The sequence below is a fragment of the Pagrus major genome, chromosome 18 (genome assembly GCF_040436345.1).
Source record: "Pagrus major chromosome 18, Pma_NU_1.0".
Classification (NCBI taxonomy): Eukaryota; Metazoa; Chordata; class Actinopteri; order Spariformes; family Sparidae; genus Pagrus; species Pagrus major.
The window spans coordinates 37,282,980-37,309,432 of NC_133232.1; the positions used below are offsets into that span (position 1 = coordinate 37,282,980).

A 26,453-nucleotide genomic window follows, 5' to 3' on the forward strand; every position below is an offset into this window, starting at 1 on the left:
GAGTCAAAGCACCCGAACACAGACGCCTGGTCATCCTCAGGCTCCAGCCTGGACTGGACCCAAAAAAGCTCTAAATCTATTCTCAGGCTCATTAGATTAAATGCTCTGCAGTATAACCAAGTGTTATCCCAAAAACCAGCCCTACAGGAGATGAAATAATTCTCTACTGGTTTAGAAAAGAGCCGGTGGAGAGAAGCCAGGGTGGGAGGGATGTGGTTTCTCTTCACTAGTTGTGAGGTGGCTGGCTGCAGAGCTGCAGCAGGAAAACATGATGGTTTAAGTATGTTTCTCTCATTACCTCTCATTATGAATCACAATCCCATGGACAGACAACAGAGCGCTCATAGAGAACACCAATTATCTCTGGAAAACATGTTTGGGTGAAGGATTGCTGCACATAGAATACAGGTTCCCATGTATGGACGATCTGATGGTTTTAGATCGTGATCCTGTTGAAAACATCTGCAGTCCACTTCTCAGACGAATCACAGATTGCACTTTAATGACCTTTTACTTCTGTTTCCAAACTTCACATCACCTGTGGTTACCCATAAGACCTCCTCTGTGTCGGCTTGTAGCAACATTTATGTGTATATTCATATATATATATACTTATATATTCAGAGGAGGGCAACAGGTCCTTCTTATATTGTACTGTATCTAATGGGGATCCAAGTCAAGACATCTCAAACAACAGATCATCTTGGATACAAAACAGCTTGTCAGATGTAATGAATCACCTTGTATCGGAAATGTCTCGCCCAATATGGAACAGAGCACTAGTACAATACAGAGTCTATAAGACTGTTTTTAAGTAGTTTCCAGAGCTTCAGGTCACAAAGCCGTCCTCACTCATCACACAAGTCACACCCAGAGTGCAGCTGCCTGAGTTTTCCATGACAGCAGTGACCTGACAAAGAGACGAGTGAAAGAGGAGAAGAAGAGCGAGGTGAAAGTAGCTGCAGGGAATGATGTGTAAATCCCCTTCATCCCTCCTCATCATCCTCATCATCCTCGCTGTCTGTCAGCTGACTAAACAAACACAGAGGCCGGTTCCTTTTCTCCACTTTTACCTTGAAGAAGCAAAGCTGAAGGACACACAGCAGATTCCAGAGGTATTAGATCATATTTAGAGGCAGTTGTACCTTTTCTTTTGTCTCTCTCTCTCTCTCTCTCTCTCTCTCTATCAGAGTTTCCATGGTTTGATTCCAACAGTTTCAGTGATGAACACAAATACAGATATCTTCTATTATATTATAACCATATCAATGATGTACATTATATAAAACAGTTTGGGGTTTTATTCTCGTTGTCTTTTTAAACTACTCCTCTTACAAACTGTTGCTATAATATTTAGTGTGAGTATATGGTAACATGACATATGTGGAAGTTCATTATGTCGCTATTTAAGTCGCCATTACCTTTTCAGAAGGGTTGGTCAGATTCTATAAAGAAATGAATGATGAACTTATGATTTATGTTTTTCTCCCATTTCTTTTTCTTTTTTTTGACTGTGTCTACAAACAATTTAATGCCGATACATTTAGAAAAACTAAGCGGAAATGTCACATTGAGGAAGTTTGATCAATGCAAAAGTGCACTCCATGACAATCTTATCTGAATAAATAATGATGAAGGCTTGGTGCAACCAGTCTGTTTTATTACAAGACTTCTAATCTGTTGGTGTAAGTCTTCAAAATGTTTTTAAAATGTTTTTTTTTAATATACATAAATGTGTAAAGAGAAACCTCCCAGCCAGGCCCCAAAATAGCCCAACTCAATACTAAACTACATAAAAAAATTAGGAAATTAATGAAATCTTTCTTTTTTACATTTACACCTGCATTTCTGACTTTTTGTGGCATTTCAAAACTTTGTGTGAAACTTGTTGGGCAGCTCAGAGGAAACGCAGCTTCTCTCTCCACCTGGCAAACTGTCACCTCTCCTGGAAATCCATCTGTTTCCATCAACACATGGAGGAACAGCACATACTTCAGGTCTGAGCTCACAGTGTACCTGAACCTGCCTGTCTTCATACCTGCATGTCCAAAGCTGTTTCCTGGATGAGTAAACACCTGTCCAGAGACTCAGGGGGGAGAAGAACAACAGCTTCCTGTCCTGGGTACAAGCTGCGAGGAAATAGCATCCTGTACGACAGAGTTACATAACCACTGGAAATAGCACAGGGCCACTGAAACAATGACACCACTGTTTCCTTCTCACTTTTTGCCAAATTTGATTGCCCAAATATTCCTGATGCTATCTCTAGAGCGAGCATATTCATAACCATTCAGCATGAAAATCTTCCACTGAAGAAGACGATCCACTACAGCTGAGGTGAAGCTCTGATTTGGTTCCTCTGTTATTCTTCTTGCATTATCACTTTGTACTTTGAACTTCTGTTTGACTGTGGGAAATTAACTATTATTACAATCTACGGTATAATCAAGCGTTCCCAAAATGCACTGCTGTCTGTTCACTGCCTTATAATGTTAGTTTGTAACTCAGGAGAGGCAGCGGAGGCAGAGCAAATGAACAAAATACAGTCATAAAGGATTCTGCACTGCATAATTTACTGAAGCAAAAAGCAGGTTGGACAGGAAAGAAACATAAACTGCAGAGATAAGTTAAGCAGCTGCCTAACAACAGCAGTTACAAAGTCACAAATCATAGTTACAAGTTATTAGAACAGGGCGACACGGCTTTAAAATAATATTGCAATACTTTTTGGCTATTTCATGATACACAATATATATGTCTCAATATTTTGAAATCGCCTAAAATACATAAGTAAGATGAATGATAATGATAACTAATCATCAGTAATGTGGATATAATGAGTAAGTGAGTAAAGAAAATGACATCACTTTACTGTAATGTAGCCTTTAAACAAGCAGGAGACAACACATACTGTCATATCATAATGTAACAATATTCAAAAGCTTAGACAATATATAGTCTCATATCATGATAACGATATAATCTCTTAATCTTGCTCAACCCTTTAAGTTACAGAGCTTTATATTAAAGACTTTATTGACATAACCCCCGATCAGTGTCCTTGGACTCACTGTAACCGAGCGGCACCGCTCCTCCTCATATAAACAGGTGTATGAACAATCAGTTGTTCTTGAATGAGGGTCACTGCAGCTCCTGTCTCCATCGAGCTGGACACTGGACACACTCACAATCTTACACCCTGTTCCTCATAGAGAAGGAGGAGGAGTGAAAGGTTGTGTGACTGCAGGCGATGCTGGATGTGGGTTGAATTTGAGTGACAGGCTGCAGCGTTAACACACATATTGTTATTCTGGTTTATATAGTTTTCTCCTGACACCCACCAGGAAAAATCCATCAACAACAAATAACTCTACAAACCTAAATATCACATCCATTTCTTACTGGCACCAGTTAATGTCGAGCGAAGTTTGACAGTAAAATATTTGTGCAAAGACAAAAATAACATTATATTATTGTTGAAGGGTTAGGGTTACTGAAAATGACACCAGATAAACCTGGAGCTGAACTCTGGGGTTTACCCCTGTACACCTGCACACATGCTCGGAAACAAAGACCACTTAAACATTATGTACAAAAATACACATGCACACACGCACGCACGCACACGCACGCACACACAGCTCAGTGCTTTCAAAGAATCTCTTGTCCTGACAGAAACCAGTCAAGCAGCTCCTCCTGAGACCAGCTAAGATTAGTACTGTCCCCTCTCTGCACAGCCAGCATGAGGACAGCACATGCTGCAATCACACACACACACACACACACACACACACACACACACACACACACACACACACACACACACACACACACACACACACACAGAATATATATTAAAAAAAAACAGATGCACTTGTCTTTGTTACCAAGCAACAGAGCAGGAGTCAGGGTTCAGTGGCTGATGTAAACTCTCGTGTCGTATTGGGACAGAGAGCAGTTGTGTCCACTGACACACTTCCATTGACTCTCAGTCAGTTTCTTTATGTTGGCAGTGAACTGGACGATTGTCTGATGCACAGACTGACCGACGGGGTGACTGACAGAGAGTGACACACAGAGAAGCTCAGTGATGCAGACAGACTCTATTAACACACAGTTGAAGTGTTCATTATCAGCACCATGTCCATCCACTCAGTAAAATACAAGCCTTTCTTCTATTATCAAAATGTATAAAATATGCAAAAAAGCTCCAGAACAGCTATTAAATGGACCTCGAGGTGCAACAGTTCTGTCAACTGTTGTTTCCAATGTCACTCAACTCTTAACTCAAGAAGAGAAGTCCTTTAGTTGATCTAGAGCTCGACCACGGCTGGATTTTTGGGGCTGATGCCTCAGTAAAAAATTCTGATATTGATTTATTGGCCGACATTCACACATTTTTTGCAATTATCCCTCAAATATAGTTATTAAACACTTGTGACAAAGATGTAACAGAGGGAGGGAAATTTTACAGGTTAAAAACAAACTTTGTCAATGAAACAGTAAACTTCACGGGGAATTTAATAATTATAAATCATCCCAAGCATCTTTTTCTGCAGCCTATAGGCAGATGCTGATATATCTGTGAAGGCCAATATCTGTCCATAACACTGGCTGATGGATATATTGGCTGGGCACTAATATGATCACCATTACATGACTGCTGAGAAAATGTCATCTACTGATGAAGATCATGTGATATGATCTAAATCTCCAAAGCTTCCTCTGTCAGTGGACCTTGAGATACGTCTGTCAGCTCCAGCACTGATAGTAAACTGTTATCATAAACATGAATGAGGTCTTTATGGCTCTTTGCTCATACATATTACTGTGAAATCAACGTTTATGTATTGTATCCACCACACTACATCAGGGTAAGAAGCCATTTTCCAACGACCTAAGCTGTTTTTTAAATATAAACCTTGCTGCTTCTTATCACCTGCGCCTCAGTCTTTCATTTGTGTTCCTCTGTTGAGAAAGATTCAATCATTTACTGTTACCACAAACTTTGAAATTTTCACATCATTTTGCTTTGAAAGAACAGCTCCCTCTTTCTTTTTTGTGCAGTAAGAAACAAAGACATTACATCTTTATTCAACTACATAAAAGTCTACTTCAGATCATCTACTGAACATCTGGTGTTTGAGGAGAGAAGTGGAAGAGAAGGCAGCATGAAACACTGTGATGACTGTAGAGACGATACAGACAGAAGAAGAAAGCCAGTTTCACAAATAGTACAGTACGAATGTCTGTAGAGATGACTCCATCTAAACCTGAAGGATCGTCCATTTCTCAACCATCCATCCAAACAAGTGCTAAACTCTATGACCTCTGAAGATGACTTCAATTCACCAACAGTTATCAGAGAGTCTGTTGGCTGTGTATGTGGTGCTGTCAGCAGAGAGGCCGGTGCACTGAAAGCTTTTTCCTTTTTTTACCAGCTTCATCTTCGTCATCTGACCAACATGAGGAACTGACAACTGAAGGAGCAGGCTGTATGTATGTACATGGGTAAGAGGATTTGATATCTTCATATCTTCATATTTATCCACAATCTAATCCAAGTCCTTGTTGACATGATGTGGATGTGATGTGTGTAACATATTATTGTAACTTATAACTTGTAGTAGGTGTTAAGTTTGTGAAGAGATGTGAACAATACAGCAAACTGTGGTATTTATGTGTAATATTGTTACGTTTATATGCCTCAAAATAATAAAGTCATTTCTAAGCTACATTTGGTCTCTTTTAAAAGAACAATAACTTTCCGACCAGAGTTCAGATCTCACTGACTGAAAATATATAAATATTGTGCTTTATGAAAAAAAAAAAAAACTGTAAGAAATACAAACATGTACGCAAACACACACACACACACACACACACACACACACACACACACACACACATCCATTGAGCAGGGAGGTAACACTGAAGCTTTGAGACTTACTTGGCGGTGGGGCGTGTCGACGTGTCCTGCAGGTCTCCAGGGTCAAACAGCTGAGAGCCTTTCAGTCCCAACTCCTCACAGCCGCGCAGAAACACACTGAGGTTGTCCTGCACCAGAGACACACACACACACACACACACACACACACACACACACACACACACACACACACACACACACACACACACACACACAGGTTCATTAGGATGCATTTGCTGTTGGCAGAGAGTGAAGGCAAAGCGAGGTCGGGTCCGTTATTCATCAAGGTCTTAGCTCAAACACAACCGTGACACACACGTTTATTGTAGCGAACACATGACTGGCACTTTTACGCTACAGCGAGGAAAACCAAGTCTTCCTCCGTAAGCATGACACACACTTTATTCGAACATGGACACACGCACATGTAAACAGACTTCAATGCTCTGTACTTCTGGTCCATCTATTCTCATTCACATAATGACTTCTCATCATAAACTCAAGTCTAACCTTGAACTTTAAACAAAGTCTGAACCCTCAAACACCCATTTACAGACAGACCAGCTAATAATCCAGAAATACGCTCATTCTTCAGGTGTATAATTCAAGAACACACACTCACGACGATAAGCTCAAGATCCTCTCCATCTACTGCACATTCAGTCTCTGATATACACCAACACCAACACACCTGTGACCAGCTCCTTCAAGGTCAGAGAAACAAACACAAACATGCTGGACAGAGATGTGTAGGAGTAGTGATCATCTGAAGAGGAATGAGGATTAGTTCTTCTGTTTTGCCTGCATACAAACATGCAAACACACACACACAACATGAAAATCAGGATACCTGCTCGACAGAAACGTGACACCACCAGGTTTTGTGGCCGGTTCTCGTACGTCTCCTCTCTCAGATTACTCTCCACCTCGTCCTTCCTCCGAGTGTCTCCTGCTTCCTTTATTATCTCTCCTTCTTCACCTGCTTTCCCTCAAACATTCCTTCCTTCTCTTCTTCTCTACCTTTCACTCTCTCTCCATCTTGTCCTCCCTCTCTCCCCCCTGCTCTCAGACAAACTCTTTGTTGAAGGCAACCTGAGCCGAGCTCTCCTCTCCTGTTCCCAGGTTCTCTCTCTCTCTCTTTTGTTTCTATGTCTCTCTATCCGTCAGAGGGCCACAACCAAAGCCCTTCCCTCTCTCTCTCTCTCTCTCTCTCTCTCTCTCTGGGTGTCACCATTTCCTCTCCACTCGATTGTCCCAAGCTCTCTCTCTCTCTCCCTCTCTCTCTCTCTTTCACACACACCACAACACACACACAATGTGCTGATATTCACATTAAATATGTACACAATCTGCATCCCTTCAAGTGCTCAGACACACAAAAACTCACACTTATTTATATGTACATACAAGCTGGTGTAAGGACACATGCATGGCTACAAATACATAAACACATACACACACACACACACACACACACACACACACACACACACACACACACACTTGTTCTCACGATCCTTCCACATTTGTACCAAAACACCCCCCCCCCAACCCACCCTGCAGCTTCCTGTGTTTTTGGGACAGCGCCATCTCTGCACTCCTGGTGAGGCAACCCCACCCGCCCACACACACGCACACACACACACACACACACACACATGCACACACACACGCACACACACACACATCTCTTCAAGGGAGGTCACAGCAATCTCTTCTTTTGACAGTTTTACCCTCAAGAGGGCACACGACACACCTACAGCAGATTAACTGGGTCACACACACACACACACACACACACACACACACACACACACACACACACACACACAGCTGCTGATCAAGGTCACATTTTACTTCAAAATAAAGGACTTTCAGTCCAGTTGGATCCAATTAATTTTAATGTTGGCTTTATTTAAGAACATTTCTGAATATTGGAAATGAGTTATCACTTGGAACAATAATGGATCTATTCGGGTGGGACCGGCCTGCAACAGGGGCTCCAAACTTTTTGTTTCATCAATCCAAGTAAACAGATCCAGATATGACTCAGATCCCCACTGGATGGGATTCTGTTGTAAAGTTTAACAACTAGAACCATTTTTTATTTGTTAAACCTCTAGAAGAACATCAGCGTGGCTCTCTGTGATCATAAAGCTTAACTCTGAGTTATAACTTCTTCACTTTGCTCATGAACATGATGTCAACTTATTTCCATATGTCACTTGTGTGAATACATGGACATGTGTTGCTCGGTGACATGTAAAAGCAGGTGTACTTAATCTATGCTTACTAAAACTGTAGTTTTCCAAAAGTGAGAACAAGAGAAGCATTGGACAGCTCTGTTAACATTCCTTACAAACATACACATACATACAGTTTGTACACAGCTTGTGTGTAAATGTAACTGGCACAGAATCAGATTTATCCGACACTGATTGGCCGGTTGCCGGTCCTGGTCAGTCATGCTGAAAACTGGCCAATTCTGGTCTCCTGTCAATGGATCGATACATCAATCCATTATCCTCTCTGATTGTACGCATGTTCAGATATAAGATAAATAGAATAAAGAAATAAAGAAAGACTGACTCAGTGTTTCCAATAAAGGTTGCAGTCAGAACTGGACAGTAAGAACACAAAAATATACATCTTCAATAAAAGACAATGCTCCTTATGAAACCCTTCAGCCCTACCAACAACATTAATAACTACTGTATATGTACTGTAAACATTCTGTCATAGACCGGCTCTTAGGACCTGTGTGATAAAGAACCACCCATAGAAAACCATGTCTGTAGGAGCATACATCAAAAAGAGAGCGCTTGATATGTTGGAGCTGGGGAAAGTTAGAGATCTGGTGATGTTGACTACAAACTTCAACTTTAACTTCACATGTTTCCTTATTTTCCATTCGCTGGAGTTTCACATGTTCTGGAATAACAAACACTGAAACAAACAACCAGCCAACAGAGAAGCTCATTTAGCAGCAACTTACATAATGTTAAACCGGATCATTTAGTGGGTGTTTGGAGTGTGTGCACGAGTGTGTGTGTGTGTGTGTGTGTGTGTGTGTGTGTGTGTGTGTGTGTGTGTGACTTAAGAGGTGAGCATAACTTTGTGGGGATTTGCAGGTCACTGCCACAGGAAGCTGGGCGTCTACCGCAAAGAAATGATTGACAGCTGAATGTGTTTGTAGAAGGACGGGGAGGGAGGAGGTCGACTCAGACACAAAGCTTCTGTACACTCGGTTTAAAAAAAAAATGAAGTCATAATAAATTTGGGCAAAAGTTCTCCCCGGTGTAAAAATACCAACAGTGGTACATGGTCACCAAGGATTGTCCAAATGGTATTTACAACCAAAACTAAATGCATGCTCAGAGTTAAAAGTTCAGGATTATTTGGAATTAGCAGAAGAAAAACTGAGCTACATATTACAAGATCCAATATTACTGCTTGTGCATATGATGCTGACTAGTATGTTGTGTGTGTGCTGTACCTACGTGTGTATGTGTGAGCAAAGATGTTTGGTTCCATTGAACACAACCCTCATTGTAATCAATATCTGTCCACCACGACTAGACCATATATAGATTCACAAATACATACCGATATCATATCATAAAAGACAAAATATATCTGTTAATATGCTTTTCTATGCATACTACAGCAGTGTTACACCAGTACATCAGCTGATGTTAGCTAACTGCAGTCAGTATCTGTGTTTATGTTAATCAATGAGTAAAATCATCCTAATCATGTGCCCATCATGGATAAACAATATCATGAAATGCTTTTTATTTCTGTGTTTTTACAACATTTGTAATAAGTCAAAAACACTGATAGTATTAGCCTTTAAAACCCAGTATAGCACACGCTGATGTTGTGTCATTTATTTATTTATTTATTTATTTATTCATTTTTCCTCTTTAGATCCAAGATGTTAGCTTTTCTGTTACGAAGCAAAATTGTCTTCAGAATGACTGAAGTTAAATTTTTATCTTATTTCATAGGCTTTGAAAACTTCCACCTGTCAAATAAATCAGAAAAACCAACTAAATATGAAAAACAAAGAATATTAAAATTGAAAATGTCCAATACTGGAAACCGTTTCAAGTATTGTTTTTATTAACATACGTGTCACTGAAAAGTTACACATACTTGTGTTGCCCTTAACCTGATGTCGGGAACACAACATATTTTTAAACATATGAATCACTTCCATTCAACGTGTCTGTTTACACTGTAAAACACGAACAGACCAGTCGACCCAGAGACGGACGGGAATAGTGCACGCAACAACCGACCTGTTCAGATGAACACTCAGCCATGCAGGCCGGGCTGCCGAAGCACTGAGGTAGCTGCTCTAATTACAAACCAGCCAAACCTCCCCAGAGACTCATTTTCCCATTAGCCCCCAAACAGGAAGAGGAAGGGGGAGTAGCCTGTGTTTTATTACGATGGGCCAGATAACAGCAGAGCCTTGTTTATGTGTTTCTCACCTCTTTAATCGCAGCCAAGAGGAAGAAAAATCCCTGCAGGACGCTTATAGACAGAAGTATGAAGCGTCTAACGTCCAGAGGGTCGTGTTGTTCAGACTGGAGTTAAACCAGCAGGTGTGACTGACATTTTATATGATGACCTCAAACTATCAACGTAAACATGTTGTCTTCATCTGCCCCTTTGGGCCAATTTGTAAAGGTCATGTAATGTTTTTGGCCCCTCTTTGTACGGTAAACTGTTGTTTGAGGCACCAAACAAACGTGTGACACAAACTAAAAAAAAAGTTTAACAATCCCAAAATCTCTTCGTCTCTGAGATAAAACAGCATCCAAAACTTCATGTGACTGGGTTTGAATAACAGATAGTAGATTATAAGATACAGGTGTGGATGTCGTGCATCTGCCATTGATATATTACTGAGTAGTTTTAAGTTTAACAGCACAAAGTTTTTTCATTTGATTTTTGCAGTTTTGATTTATCTTACAAAATTAAGATTTTACAACTAAACACTTCTAAACAACTTGTGAAGGTCAATATTTTCACTGAATAGCCACGTTTTCACCCAAGTGCCCTTAACTTTTAGAACAAGGAACTACAAGGTTGTTTTAGCCTGTTGTCTCTGTGTCGACTACAATCTAAAACCCACAAAGCCAAAAAGCAAAGTTGTCTGCTGATGTACGAAATATTTTTTTGTGCAACTGTAGAACAATGATGGCTCCGTTGTCGGTCCATCGGTGTTGTATGCTTTCCTCTGCAACTCCATGTCGATGTGTTGAAGAACAATGAACAAAAGACAAACTTGTTTGTGGCTGCAAATAAAAAAAAAATGCTGCTAGTACTCGACCAATCAGAAATGTTCAGCGCTGCATGCCCTAGCCCCAAAGTTTCTGCCCCAATGTCGTCAGAACTTATTTATTATTTATTCATTTATTTATTTATTTATTTATTTATGCATTTATGTATTTATTTATGTATTTCTTGCCCTAGCTCCTATTACCTGAGGAAAGTTCCTGTGGTGAAAATGTGGCTAACCTTTTTGTTGTTGCTAGGTAGTAAAGTAGCATTGTGTTCTGATGAATCTTTGAATGCCCTCAACAAGTCTTTAAAACACGATAAATATGTGCTTGTTCACCAGTGCAGATGAACAGATACGGGAAGATGAATGATGATAGTGAAGAATGTAATATAGAATAACCAGATAAAGAGAGAGGAAGAAAATGATGCATAAACCAAACCAGAACAAGGAGCAACAGAAACTGAGTATTTATGTTCATGTAAAAACTGCACACTAAATCATCAGTGAGAGGAGTGAGAGCAGAAGCTGTTGGGTTTAAAGGCTCTAACAGGATGAACAATTGTTATTGTAGCAGTGATTGTGGAAAAAGGGCCGGTAAAGAATGTGGCTGTGTAATTATCACCCACTTGTAAAAAGCCAGAGGAGGCTCGTTGGCAGCCATTAGTGACGCCATGAGATAAGAAAAGCCATTTCAGCCCAGCTCACACTTCCTGGTCTGTTCTGTCACGCTGTGATGCAAATAATAACCCACCAACCGATAAGTACAAGAAGTTCTGTACTGATCACCTGTACCCCTCGTATATACCTGTACCCCTCGTATATACCTGTACCCCTCTCATATACCTGTACCCCTCGTATATACCTGTACCCCTCGTATATACTTGTACCCCTCGTATATACCTGTACCCCTCGTATATACTTGTACCCTTCTCATATACCTGTACCCCTCGTATATACCTGTACCCCTCGCATATACCTGTACCCCTCTCACATACCTGTACCCCTCGTATATACCTGTACCCCTCTCACATACCTGTACCCCTCGTATATACCTGTACCCCTCGTATATACCTGTACCCCTCTCATATACCTGTACCCCTCGTATATACCTGTACCCCTCGTATATACTTGTACCCCTCGTATATACCTGTACCCCTCGTATATACTTGTACCCCTCTCATATACCTGTACCCCTCGTATATACTTGTACCCCTCGTATATACCTGTACCCTTCTCATATACCTGTACCCCTCGTATATACCTGTACCCCTCGCATATACCTGTACCCCTCTCACATACCTGTACCCCTCGTATATACCTGTACCCCTCGTATATACCTGTACCCCTCGTATATACCTGTACCCCTCTCATATACCTGTACCCCTCGTATATACCTGTACCCCTCTCATACCTGTACCCCTCGTATATACCTGTACCCCTCTCACATACCTGTACCCCTCGTATATACCTGTACCCCTCTCATACCTGTACCCCTCGTATATACCTGTACCCCTCTCACATACCTGTACCCCTCGTATATACCTGTACCCCTCGTATATACCTGTACCCCTCGTATATACCTGTACCCCTCTCATATACCTGTACCCCTCTCATATACTTGTACCCCTCTCATATACCTGTACCCCTCTCATATACCATTATCACATTGAAACCTGTTTATCTGTCACTACTGTTCAAAGGACCTCTTTCACAAGCTAATGAACGTGATCTTGCCTTCAGCCTCTGCAGTGTCAGAGGAAATAAAACATGTCAGTACATTTGATTTTCCTCAGTCACACTGACGTGGCCTGTAGTTGTTATCAAGATAATGACACATTTTCACAATTATTTTTTTGAGGAAAGAAATCTCAGAATGTTTCCATGTAAGTATTTAGTGCTGATACACCGTCCTGTCACACCTTCGCTAAATACACTAAATGTAAGTTTCCTTCCTGATCTTTAATTTATGATCAATGTGTCCACAATGTTAAAACCACATGTTTAACATGTACAGTGTGTCATTAACGCTGGTTAGCGATGTAAGAGCCAGTTAGGACGGAATGATAGGCAGAAGTGTATTTGGTGTGAGCGTGTGCCGTGTTTACGTCTTGGTCCGGGCCCTGAAAGGTCACTTCATCCAGATCAAGATCTGAAGACGTCATGAAAGGATCTACTGTGTTGAACTGAAGTGTAGCAGAGCTCAGGTCTACTGAAGTTCACAGGCTCTCATTAAAAGCAGCAGGCAAACTTAAGATTTGTACGACTATGAACATTATTCAGTTCAGGTTTTGTGATCTGGAAGAAAAATCCTTCCTGCTTAACTGAAAAAAACTAAAAACTTTTTGATGGTTTTAGTGAATCAAACAAATTTTGTTGAGTCAAAGAAATACAATAAAAAGACTGTAAAACGATACTGGAACATTTGATCCTACAGACGTTTGACATCGACGTTCTAATCAAGAGTTTCTTACAGATTATCTCTGTGTACAGTAGTAAGAGAGCCATTAGGCTCAGTGTCACACGGCTGCTGATGGACAGCTTGGCTGTGAGCACTGAAACAGATCTTTCAGCTGGAAGTATCTGTAATCAAACCCTGATAACACACTGGTGCTTTATGATGTAAAAGTCACATGACTGGAGTCAGTGTATGTCTGCAGTTATTGCCTGTCAGATAGTATCCAGAATTAGCTTTCTGCATTACACTGACACAGACAAAAAGGTTCACTGCCATTTTAAATGTGTGGTAGTAACCCTTTTAATCAGATCCTCGGAGCGACAAAAAACAACCAGGCCGGGAAAAATCATGAAAGGTGAAAGAGCTTCCTGCTCAGAAACAACCTCTGACGAGTGTCTGACCATGTTGCTAACCTTTACGTCAACTGGCTGCTTTGGAAAGCTGGACAGGCATCAAAGCTGTAATCTCAAGTTTCAAGGCCTGTGGCTGCCAGACAATCCCTCTGATACAATTATGCCATGTCATATATAAGGTTTTGCAATTTATTCAAGGGAAATCACAGGTTACAGAAAGTTGTGAACTACAGACAGCATGAATGAAAAACTAGAATCAGACTAACATCAAAAATATCTCTGGAGAGGGAAAGAGACTGAAACAAAGAAAGGGGGGGAAGAGACGCAGACATGAAGCGACGTGACGAAGACAGAAAACAGCAAGAGATCCAAGAGGATCAAATGATTGAATTAAGTTTGGTGTAAATACTGTAAACTTCAGTCTGAAGGAGGAGGGAGGGCAGAGGACTCACCAGGCCAGCTATGGGTGTGGGAAGTCTGTTGATCTTCTTCACCAAGCCAGGTTTAATGGAGCTCAGCAACCTGATGAAAACCACAGAGGGAAGAAGACATCACGAGCTGAAATCTAATTAAAGCAAAGTCAATGCTTTAAAAGTTCAGATGAATATTTCATATGTTGCATCACAAGCTTAAACCCAGCTCAAGCAAAGTGAAACAACTGCAGGAAAGGAGATAGAAGAGTGTGTGAAACTGTGAGGGGGAACAAAAAACGGGAGAAAGAGACATTTCTGAGGGTCCTGCAGTGGCGTCTGGAAGCTTTATGACAAGACAGATCCTAAATCAGAGTCTAGAATCAGTGCTTCTGCTTCCACCCGCTGGGAGCTGTTAACTAGCTCCAGTACACTTCATACCACAGTGAACTACACATGTGAGGATGGATGTCCTCCTGCCGTCGTCTCTCCTCGCACGCACAATCCTTCTAGAAAGTTACAGCATATTCCTGCAACCTCGGACAGCTTGTTGTTATGAACAAGCTGTTTCAGAGTTCCCGCCTCTCCCTCTCTTCCTCTCTCTGTCTCCAGTTTCATCTTTTGTGTGTGTTTTCACCAGAGGAAGCACCGTAATGATTCTGTCCTGTAAAGGAAAACCCACCACTGGATACTGTGACAGTGTTAGATGTTCACAGCAGGTACTTTGTGCTGCAATGCTGCGATTCGCCTTTAACTTGAACTCTCTTTGTCTCAGCCTGCTTCAGTTAGAGATTTCCTACTGTACTGTATGTTACCCAGAATAACTTGCAACAGCCCCAAGAGAAAGGCGTTCTCAGTGCTACATACAATATGTGTAGGAGGGCAGAGTGAGCAGTGGATACAGTGAAGACAGTTTCTTCACTCTTGAAACATTCCCTGTAATGAGAATAATGTCACAGCGTGCTTTCTTTTATTACAGAACACTTCAATGGATTCCTCTGTTTCATCATCTCTTCAAAGATGGATTTCTGCCCGTATGATTGCTGAGCATCGGCACAGATCAATTTAAAAACGCTTCAGGGGAAAAATGTGCCAATAATCCAATTGTTTCTGTGATGGATTTAAAATCGGATGTTTTGCCAGTTATCTGCAAGAATATGTTGCCCATTTGTGTCTGCCGTGGACTGTCACAACTCACACTTGTTACAGCGTTAAGAGGAAATGGAAATGACTACAAGAGTGAGAGTGCTGTCCTGGATGTTAAAACACAGACACAATCAAAACTAACACAATACAAGCAACATAAATACATCATCTTATGAGTATGTACGGGGACAAACACATTTCCTGACGCCTTGTGTATCAGGAGAAAGAGGAAGAGGCTGGAGGGAGTTGTGCTTCTTGTGCTTGTGAAATTAGTGAGATTCAAAACAAGCCGTACAGGAAGTCCAGTCTGCTCGACCCTCTGCGGTGCATAACTTGACTCAGCGTTAGCATGGTGTCGGGACAAGAGGACGTAGTGTTGATGACTGATTTACAGTACAATATCAGTAAACTTAACGTTTGGGAGACTGTCGGAGGATCACAGGCTTGATGTCAATGAGCTATTTGAATATACTGTTTGAATGTCCCTGAGCTGAAGCACTGTGATGCTGAAAGAGCATCAGCTAAATGATGTAATGAATTCAGTTTGTTTCCAGGATGTGTGTTACAGCTTTATGTGGCTGCTTACCAAAACATATGTCATTATAAATGAAGCATTGTGATAATACAGAGTAACTCCAGACTTAAGGGAACGTGCTTGTTTGGTACTCAGCAAAAATCACATCACCATTTTTATTTCTTTTTATTCCTTCTTAGTGAGAATGAAATTAAATCGGCTCTCCCACTGAAATCAGGACTCGTCTTGATATCTGTCAAAATAAATGCAATATGATATTTTTGCATGAAGTTCAGCCCACTTCCCCAATTATTAACATAAGCTTTCAGTATGTAAAATGTCCCAGGGCCCAAACTGATGTCATTAAATGTCTTTTAAAAACCAACAGTCCAAAACCTTCATATTCAGTTCACTAAAATGCAGATCTATATATACTGTGGGTAAGTATGTACTGTGGATCCAAGCTGACACTATTTGATGAAAGGCTAAAGTGATTTGTAAGTTCTCAGTTAGTTTGCACGACTCTCCATATCTCACTAAATGTACAAACCGCTCTGAGACACAGTTTGTACATCGTCTGCCACATGTATGTGTGACTGAACCTCTAGATGATCCATGATACTCCAGAAATTCCCAAACCAGCAGGGACACTGTTAAAGTGGACTTGATGGCGTAACTTGTGTAACTGAACTCGGCAGACAGGAATGTGGAAGAGAGAAAGTGCAAGTGACTGTGTGTGTTTTCAGTCTCCTCTCAGCACCTCCGGCTCATTATGAGTGGCAGACTAAAGTTCAAGTGTCGCGCTGGAGGACGATTCAACAGGACGCCAGTCTCTGTGATCACTGGACCACAGGGTTGTAACAACTCACTGCACTTATGAAAGAAAAACCTGTCTGACTGCTTGGGCCCTTCATATTCATATTATTATTATTTTTATCATTAGTTTAACTTTCTATAAACTGTCAGGCCTCCTCTGAAACAAACAGATGCTTCTGAAGGAAGAGCACAACATGTTTCTGCCTTTAAACTGACTGATAAATAAATAAATACATTTAATAAAAGAAAAAAGCATGAAGAAAATGTGTGTGAACATTATAATTCTGACCCTTACATTCCTACTCTGGACCACAATATCATCTCAGTGACTCAATAAAAGAAGTCACATTAAAAGAAGTCACTCAGACAAGAGAAATAGATCGTAACTTTCCTCAAGAATACAAAAAGATCAAAACAAAGCTAAAAGCCTGAGAGACAGCTTGTGGATCATTTCGTTCATAATCATTCAAGCAAGACAAAATAAAAATTGAAATGAAGTCAGAACTTACTCGCAGAGCAGAATCCCGTTCTCCAAACCTCCTCTGAAGTCCTTGTCACCAAAGCATCTTCCTGTCACAGCCTACAGAGAGAACAAAAGGAATGAGTTAGCAGAATATAACATGAGATGGCTTCAGAGCAAAAACAGAACATCAAATAGTCCAGTCAGTCTCTGAATCTGAAGTCTGGCCACACAAACTCCACTTTCACACCAAGAAACAAGCTTAACAACCTTTATCAACACTCCTTTCACGTCTTTCCACTGCAGTAAATCCTGGGAATGGTATGGAGAGGTGCACAAAGAGCTGCCGGCCGTAAATCAAGTCCCTCTCTGGTTAACAGCACTAAACACTAACAAGCTTGACATAAGCCACAATCATCCCGACCAAATGGCTCTGGCAGGCTAATGTGTTGTGACAGGGGATTTATCGGGTAATAGCTGGTCAGACCCTCTGAGGAGGAGAAGCTGCCTGTTTGCATGTATTTGCATGACTACGGTGCATCAGCAGGCATGCAGCCTTTTCTTCAACAAATATTGAAACAAATAGAAATGCTTCTTACTTCTTATTAACTCATAGATAGTTAACTAATAGAAATAATAAAAGATCACAAAACTCTGGGACAGCCAACCTGTAAATGTTCCAAAAGTTTAGGAAGTAAACTGAATCCAAATTGTTCTTTTCTATTTTCTTCAGCTTAAGTTTTGACTTTTCACCTGCATTAATGCCAGTGAATGGGATACCTCATAAATACAAGTCCCACAAGAGTCCCAAAGACAAACATCTCAAGTGCAAACATGAACACCAACAGTGAAATAATTGCCTGTCACCCCAGAATAACTGCTGCTGCAGGACTCTTCGGACCATGGCTACTTAAAATCCATTTACTCTCACAAACACTGGCAGGGATTTGGCCATAAAGAAAAGCTGCTGGTTTAGAAGCCAAAACAATTACAAGATTAAATTTCCTGAGAGTTTCTTTTACATTTATTTGCACAGCTGTGGAAAAAAGTGTGGAGATGTAGCGTGTCTGGCCCGGCTGCGTGTTACTGTCAGCTTCTTGGCTCATGGTGGAGCCTGGACCGGTTACAAAAGAAACGGACTGCTGTATGTTAGCGAGTCGGCCGACAGTAGGCCTCATTCCTGCTGCTGGGGGGCACAGTGAGACGTCGTGTTTGGTGTTCTGGAGTGAGGCAGACAGACGCAGATAAAGACACAAACGGAGACAAGAAAGTAGCACAGATTTCACTTGTACACTGATAGTTATCCTTTCACTGCCACTATTCCCTACTGTGACAGCACTTGTGAACAGGGCACTGTGTGCCTGGTGTTGACAGCACAAGAGTGATCAGTGAGGCCTGAGTGTGAGGCCTCTGAGTCTGCCTCACTGTACAAACATGTGGCACACAATGACCATATTCTGATTACAGTTTATGGAAATGCTCTGGAGGAAGACATCATAGTATATGTTGGATTAAACATCAGTGGACAGAGCTAGCTAAGTGGCAAACATCAAGAGCAAAGACGAGACATTCATAACCTCGGAAACTTCGCAGGTTAATATTCTCATCAACTCTATGCAAGAAAGGGATTATATTACTTTGAACATCTCTAAGCTAGTAGAGCTGGTGTAACCTTCAGAAGACGAACAGACTAGTGAACACAGACAGTTTAATGTTGTCTGACTGCATTTTCTCAGTTAATAGAGAGAACCAGCCTTTTCCACTGGGCTTCAGGCTCTGCCCACAGAAGTTTAACTTGAAGTAATAACTAACTAACTGCCACATGAGGTAACACAACAGCGACTGAGCCTATGGGACACTGATGAAAGCACTTGGATTTGCAGTATTACCAAGTCTTGGGCAACATTTCTGGGAATTGGAGTTGCGCAAATCGAGTGACGTGTTTTCCATCACCGTGCAGTGATTGGTCCACCAGAGAGCATACAGACAGAACCAACAGATCAGACTTGCTCATCAACATACAAAAAATTGATGACTACAGACAATAAAACTTCACAAACGAAAATCCAAAAGCGTCAGACAGGTGACACTCTTTGAACTCTCTTGGAAGTGAGGTCCGAAGACACACCTGCAATTACCACTTGAAGTCATAGGCGCCACCAAGGGGAACAAAACGGAGATTTTTGACATTGTTACTTTAATGAGTGAGATGACATTGTTTGTGTGCAACTGTAGAACTTGCTATTTTTGTCTTTTCTTCATACAAACCATACATTTCAAGACAATACGTCTGTAGTCTTGTGCATGAGAAAATACGCTCTTGTTCTTGACTGTACATGTGTTGAAGTCTCAGGTGCAGTCCATTAGAGAATAGCATCGCTGGTTTTGTTCACAAGAGAGCAACACTACATGGTCTGATCCCAGTCAAGATTCAGTGGCCTAGATCTGTTTTTATCTGCAGCTTGAAAAAACTCTGCAGCGAGTAGATGACCTTGATTCAGGATCTCCTCAATAAATGTGTCACATGAGTGTTAGTAACCTGCTTACTAAAGATGTGGAGTTCAGGGACCCTTACCGTACAGTAAATATGGTCAGGTCAGCTTACCTGCTGGTTGTCAGGAGAAGAACCTGCGTGCACTGGCTTATAGAACTGCCTCTCTGATAACTGGGTCAGCTCTTCACTAACCTTGTCAATGACTTCAAGTGCACGGGAAGATTATAGTGTCACACCACAGTCACAAGCAGAGATTACAGCCCCCCTAACCCTGACCCTAACCCTAACCCTTTCGCAGGAGTAAGGAGACGAGATGCATTAAAATCTGTACACGGATTTGAGACATTTTTTCCATAGTCAATAAATCCCAAAATAAGAAATGAATGGGTCTCTGGAGGGCCCAAACCTCCAAGTGGAAACCCCTGTCTTAAAGGTTAGGTCAATTAACATTCTGCCCTCTGGGGTTCATGCACATTAACATAAATGACATATCCTCTCTTGGCTGTGGTCTGAACAGTAGAAAATGGCAGGGATTCAGTTTTTCTCATTATCTCAGTGCTCAGTTTGACTGCAGAGCGGCTGAGGGCCTTGATTCATGTACATCTGTTGCTCCCATAAGTGTCATCCTGAGCTGAAGTGCGCATGAAACTCATGACTCACCAGAGGGAACACTTGGGTTGAGACAACACACATTTGGGCAACATATAACACAGAAACGATGCGTTTTCTATGAAGCACTCACACACGTCCTGGCTTTCCAACTGACCAGACCCTCCAGCACTCACTGTTATCACCAGGAGGCTGATTGGCCTTGTGTCTTGGTAGAGAACATTACCTTCCTGACCAATAAACCACGGCATGAGTTACAACAGGACGTTTCAGCTACAGTAATATGACCATAAAAGTGGCATATTCCTTTCACACGCAAGGGAGTGTTGTTATCATAGGTCAAGGGACTGGTGCACAGAAAAACATAAAATGTCATTTAAAGTGGCCATTAAACAATAAATCAGAAACTCTATCGGCATCAAATCTCCTAAAGGAAGTAATAAAACACCCCAGAAGACCACCCAGACTCAAGTATTAATCATTTCTGATCTCAAAACAAATATCTAGGTGATGCTTTTTAAAAGGAGTCCAACTGAAATCACATCTAGTTATCCCTTTTTGTCACCAAACATGTCAACATGTTTTTGAAATGTATGTGAAATAGCTTTTGCTACTAAAAGGAAAAACAGTGCTTTGGAAAATCCCAGACAGAGTGTGGATGTGTTGTTGGACTGACAGCAGCTGGCAGACTGCTGCAGGGCCGGAGAGACAAAGGAAACTAACTTGTGCTGGAGCCCACAGGGCAGACCGTCACTACGTTTACATGATGCTAGAAACAGTCGAACTTTAAAGTGACTGTTAAAGTCCATGTTAACATGTCGAAATCTAATTTCTCAAAGTCGGACAAACACATTTGATTTCTCGACTTTAGTGTGCATGGAAACATACCGAGTGTGTTCTTAGTGGTACTGAAGAGTGGAGGCTAAACCAGCATCTAACTGGACCAACAGGTATGTTAACATGCTGTTTACTAAGCTGCAGCTGAGCAGCTAATACAAGACGTGTTCATGTTTGGAAGTTAGATAAGGAGACTTTAGCGGGAAAGCTAAGCTATGATATAATGCTGATGATGTCATGATTTAAGATTTGATTCGCTGTATTTAAATAAGGTCTCCACGACGCACACAGATACAGTATAAAATAAATGTCTACAACACCGAGGATATATTTTAATTATATGTATCATTTCCATCTAATTTTGTTACATAAGTCAGTTTGAAGTGTGACAAAGTTTTTCCATCTTGTTGAGTCAATATGAATAAATTAAATAACTTGCCTGATTAAACTAAATTAATGCAGCCTTATACATAAACCATGTGTTTATTATTTAATATAAAAATACATTTGTTTTTCAAGTGCATAAAAGTAATTCATTTCAAATAGGTGATTCTGTCTAATGTAATAAATCACACATTCAACATGATACAAAAACGTTGCATTAAATGTGACTCTTTACATTGAACTCATGAAATAAAAATAGAAAGTTTAAATGTAATCAAAATATCGATGCATATTTTACACAATCATGAAACCACAATAGATTAAAGTTCTTCCCGTTTCTGATTATATTCTCACAGCACAGAAGATTTAAAGCTCAGATTTGTTTGGTGTGGCAGACAAAAAAAATGCAAAGTAATTTCAGTTGCATCCTAAAAATGCTGGAAACTTCTGGATGTGAACAGTGTTTGTGAACCACTGCAGGGTCATGTGAGGGGACTCAATTAAAAAGAGGAATGTGTCGCCTCGGTTGTTTTCACTGGAATGTTGCCTGCATTGTTTCACAGACAATCAAACAGATGCTTGTTGGCTTTTTTACTCCTCCTTTCACTTCCTTCCCCTTCCTAACCCTCCATGTCCAAACCGAAGTCATGCTCACGGATTCACGTCCAAAACGGTCATCACGATCACTCTGGTCGCCACAGAGAAGGGACAGCTCTGCTGCTTCAGGAATGCATGAATGAACTTCCCACAAGCGAACTTGGCTGTTGCCAGGCCCTGTTCCTCTGAGGGAGCAGCAGTGTGTGAATCTATGTTTTGCTTTGATGAATTATAAAAAAGAAAACCCAATGAACGCTTTCATGTTCTGAAAGATAAAACACTGAAACTCCTCTACAGTCAAACCATGTCTGGCACTGGACCACAGCTCCAAGACAATTTACTGAAATAATGTCGCCAAGAAAAACACAATTTTTAGAACAGGATACAGATGGTACTGTATATTCAGGCAGCACAATAGCCAAGTCAAGAACTTTGTAACAGTACTTTTGTATCTCTCTATCTGAACTAGCTTACTGCAATCCCTCCACCTTGAGGGCTGTCCAATGAAAACAGATCTGCTGCAGTGCCACAGTAATCTCTACCTACCTGTCCCAAATTAACAACCAATAATTCAAGGTTTGAGACCGGCTGGTTTCCGGGACTTGGGGAAGTAAAACACTACTTAGTTCAAGGCCCTGAGGAGAAGTGCGATCAGCCTGTTAAAGAGCTGTTACCTCGGGGCTGCTGAGCATAAACAGAGACATGTGCTCCAACACACGCCTGCTTTATGGTCACACGCCTGCTTTGTAGTCAAAAGCATTCTACTTCATAGGATGTGTCTTAAGTGTGTTGCATAATCCTGACTGAAGCCAACACCATGAGTCCAAGTTCAAGGAACACATGTAAACACGTCTTCAGGCCTTCAGCCAATAATCTCATTAATTCAACTTGGCAAGAGAGCTTAATCTGTAAATGCTTCTGGCTCTGATTAACAGAACAACACAACCATGTGGCCACTCGCGAACACTTCATGACCTGAGCAGAGGTGAACAGAAACAAACAATACGGCTGATGCATGATTAATACAGTCTAGTGTCTTCAAGCAGGAGACTTAACAAGAAAACCACTCAGAAGTTTCAGTATTACCGAAACTAAATCATCTGTTTCATGACAAAGCAAAACACTGCTTTGGCACAGAGACACTGTGTCCACCGCCAAGATCTTTGGCTCCAGGAGATATAGAGTTAATGGAAGAAAAATGACAAGAAATAGCAGCGAAATTGGTAACATGTGACTCTTTATATGAGGGGGGCCTCTAGCTGGGGGTCCCCTTAACTTATGGAGCTTCAACAAGTTCAGCCAAAGGTCAGGAGTGGTATCTGCCTACAGTCGATCATCCTGACCTTTTCACAGGCTGCCACCACCGCAGGGATCCCCTGCTGTGACCGCAGCCTATCTGCTCTGTGCTCTGTGTGCGGACATGTTGGTGGATGGAGTGATACAACTTATAGTCAGTATGTTTCATAGCGGTACATCATGAACACAAGTAAAGTGAAAAGCACAAATAAAGTCCTTTCTCCACAAACATACATTTTATTGTTAGCATTCAGGCAGCTGGCGTCAGCACAGGGACAACATGGACATTTCATTTGAGTCCAACGCGACATCATAGATGAAAAGACTCTCAGAAAATCAACAGGAAATTCATTGGCGACCATTTGATTGATTAATTGCTGAAGTTGTTTTTCCAAACACAACTTCCAAACAGTCTTTGGTCCTTTTGTCTTTATTTATAATGTATTTATAATTTATATCTGTGTATACTGACAAACTTTGGGTTTTGGACTGTTGGTTGTGAAAAACGATCCATCTAAAGGCGTCGCCTTGTTCTCTGGGAAACTGGCTGTGGTTTTTCATTATTTTATCCGTTTTACTCACCAAGTGATTAATCACCGATGAAATTAATCATCATTTGTAGCCCGACAAAAGATAGATTTTCCATCTCTCTGAAAACAATTTACAAGAAGGGTGTTTACACACTGTGGATCAACAGAAAAATCCAGATAAAAAAATAACATGCAATATTACACAGCATCTTACATTAAAGCTGCTAGAAGGACCTAGTTTTGGTTGATTCTGGTGGCCCCTGAGGACAAAAGCTGACTGAGCACCACAGCGTAAAGATCTTAATCTGACTAGCATGTGCATTTGTTTTGAAAGCAAGTGAAAGAAAAAATGCAGCATATTTTTAATACCACTTCTCTTTTTTATATACAGATGTTTTTGCAGAATGCAGCAATGATGTAATGTATATATATATGTGGCTATTTAAGATTAACAACTTTAAAATGACGATGGTGAAACAAAGTAAACTTGTTTTAGTACCGTACCACCAGACTACAGAGCATTTATGACTTACACAACACAGATGAGTCACAGTCATCATATATAACTATAATAATTATGCAGAAATAACTGATCTTCTTACTGATGGTCTTTTCTTGTGTAGGTCATGTAGAGGGCTCAGTATTTAACAGAGTTTCATTACCAGTCAAAAAAGTACAGTCCTCGTAGTACATTTAATGTGTTACATTTTATGATACACAAGTGAGATACATGCTGTTACAAACTCTCCCACTCAGACAGAACCTGGAGGTGCCTGAAGCATCTGGAGCCAGTGTGGTTCTGGAAAACAGAACAGCTTGTGTATCTTTTTCCTTGTCTCCTAATTTTAGCATGCATCATGAGGTTCCCTGAGTTAGCAGGGGGTTTATGAGATTTGGGCTAAAATTGGATCATGCTTCTAAAGCCTGCACGGAGAATCACTAAATCACTGCCATCAGGTGCAGATTGTATCGTTCACTGTGTGTCAGACTGATCTGGAGACAATGACGCCAGCAGAACCAGACGTGTGCGTACTGTAGTGGAACCACAGGGATGATCAGACGAGCACATTCACACAGTCCAGAGCCAAGCGGAGTCTGACTGCTGATGTTTTATTATCTCACACAAACACAAAGATTCATGGACCCTCACTTGGCCACACGTACGTAAAGCATTCACTCAGTCACCCACACGGCTACAAACACATCAGTCAGACATCTGATGTCAGCATGTGTTTACAGGAGGCTGACTACAAACACAGTTTTTCTTTCTGGCGGGAGTTGAGACAGACCGTCTGAGGAAGCAGCTCAAGTTTTGAATCAATTGAGCCGAACTGGAACCGGAGCGGAGTCGCTGCTCAGGCCAGAGACAATGAACAACAGTATTATGAAACTGGGATCATCACAGGTAATGACAGATAATGAAGCATAATTGTCACGGTATTATACAGTGGAATCAGCACTGGACCGCGACAGTCCAATCCCAGAGTCTGACCACGAGGGGAATATTTACGGGCTGATTTGATTACAGCAGACTATTTAGGTTCAGTCTGTTGTGATAGATGAACATGTTTCACGACTAAAACCTGGAACGTCTTACATCTCGAAAGACCACCTTGAAGAATGAGAATAATGAGCTCTGTCAGACTAAAGGACCAAACATTAATACAAAAAGCATCCAGCTACACAAATATCCCTTCATTTTCCACCAGAACGACGACACGAGACGAATGATGAGTGGGACAGAATGTTACGCAACACCGTTGTACTTAACGTGATTAACACAAGTTTACCATTCACATGTGCCAACCGCACGCTGTACGTAGCAGCAATGAATTATGTTGATTTGTAGCCATGGAGAGCACAATGAAGGGGAAAGGAAGACATCAATAAATGTGCTGTTGAGAGCAGAGAGAGCCGGATCAGTTAAACAGACGTGCATGGGACTGTTTGTAGAAACAACATTTTAAGTGATTATCAGATTGTTTGTCAGAGTTTACAACGTGAACACATTAACAACAGCTTACACTTCCACAGTCTATGTTACAACACACTGTGAAGAACGTGAGGCTCAAAGTCACACTCGCTGCTTTTCATGTATTTATAACACAAACAAACACTTTCTATTGCTGCTTCTCATTTCAGTCAGAAAAGCACAAATGTTCCCAGGCACACGCTGGATCCTGTGAGAGTCATCTGGCGTGGGAAACCTTACACAACCACTGATTACTCATAAATTTCTCCTACTCAGCAGGACACACTGACTTCATCTGATCAGAAGCTACATTATATTGGTATGTTAGACTGTAGCTGTCAGCTGACACTCTCAC

At 41.1% G+C, this 26,453-nt stretch overlaps 1 protein-coding gene across 1 annotated transcript in view; it reads right to left on the reverse strand.

The window, feature by feature from the left end:
• Positions 1-26,453, reverse strand: part of LOC141013110 (LIM and calponin homology domains-containing protein 1-like) — a 100,102-nt gene that overhangs the window by 42,551 nt on the left and 31,098 nt on the right. Inside the window, exons 2-4 of the mRNA XM_073486667.1 lie at positions 17,429-17,499; positions 14,486-14,555; positions 5,951-6,057 (exon numbers count right to left, since the gene is read on the reverse strand). Of these exons, the coding sequence (XP_073342768.1) occupies positions 5,951-6,057; positions 14,486-14,555; positions 17,429-17,499 (248 nt within the window). The remainder of the gene's footprint in view (positions 1-5,950; positions 6,058-14,485; positions 14,556-17,428; positions 17,500-26,453) is intronic.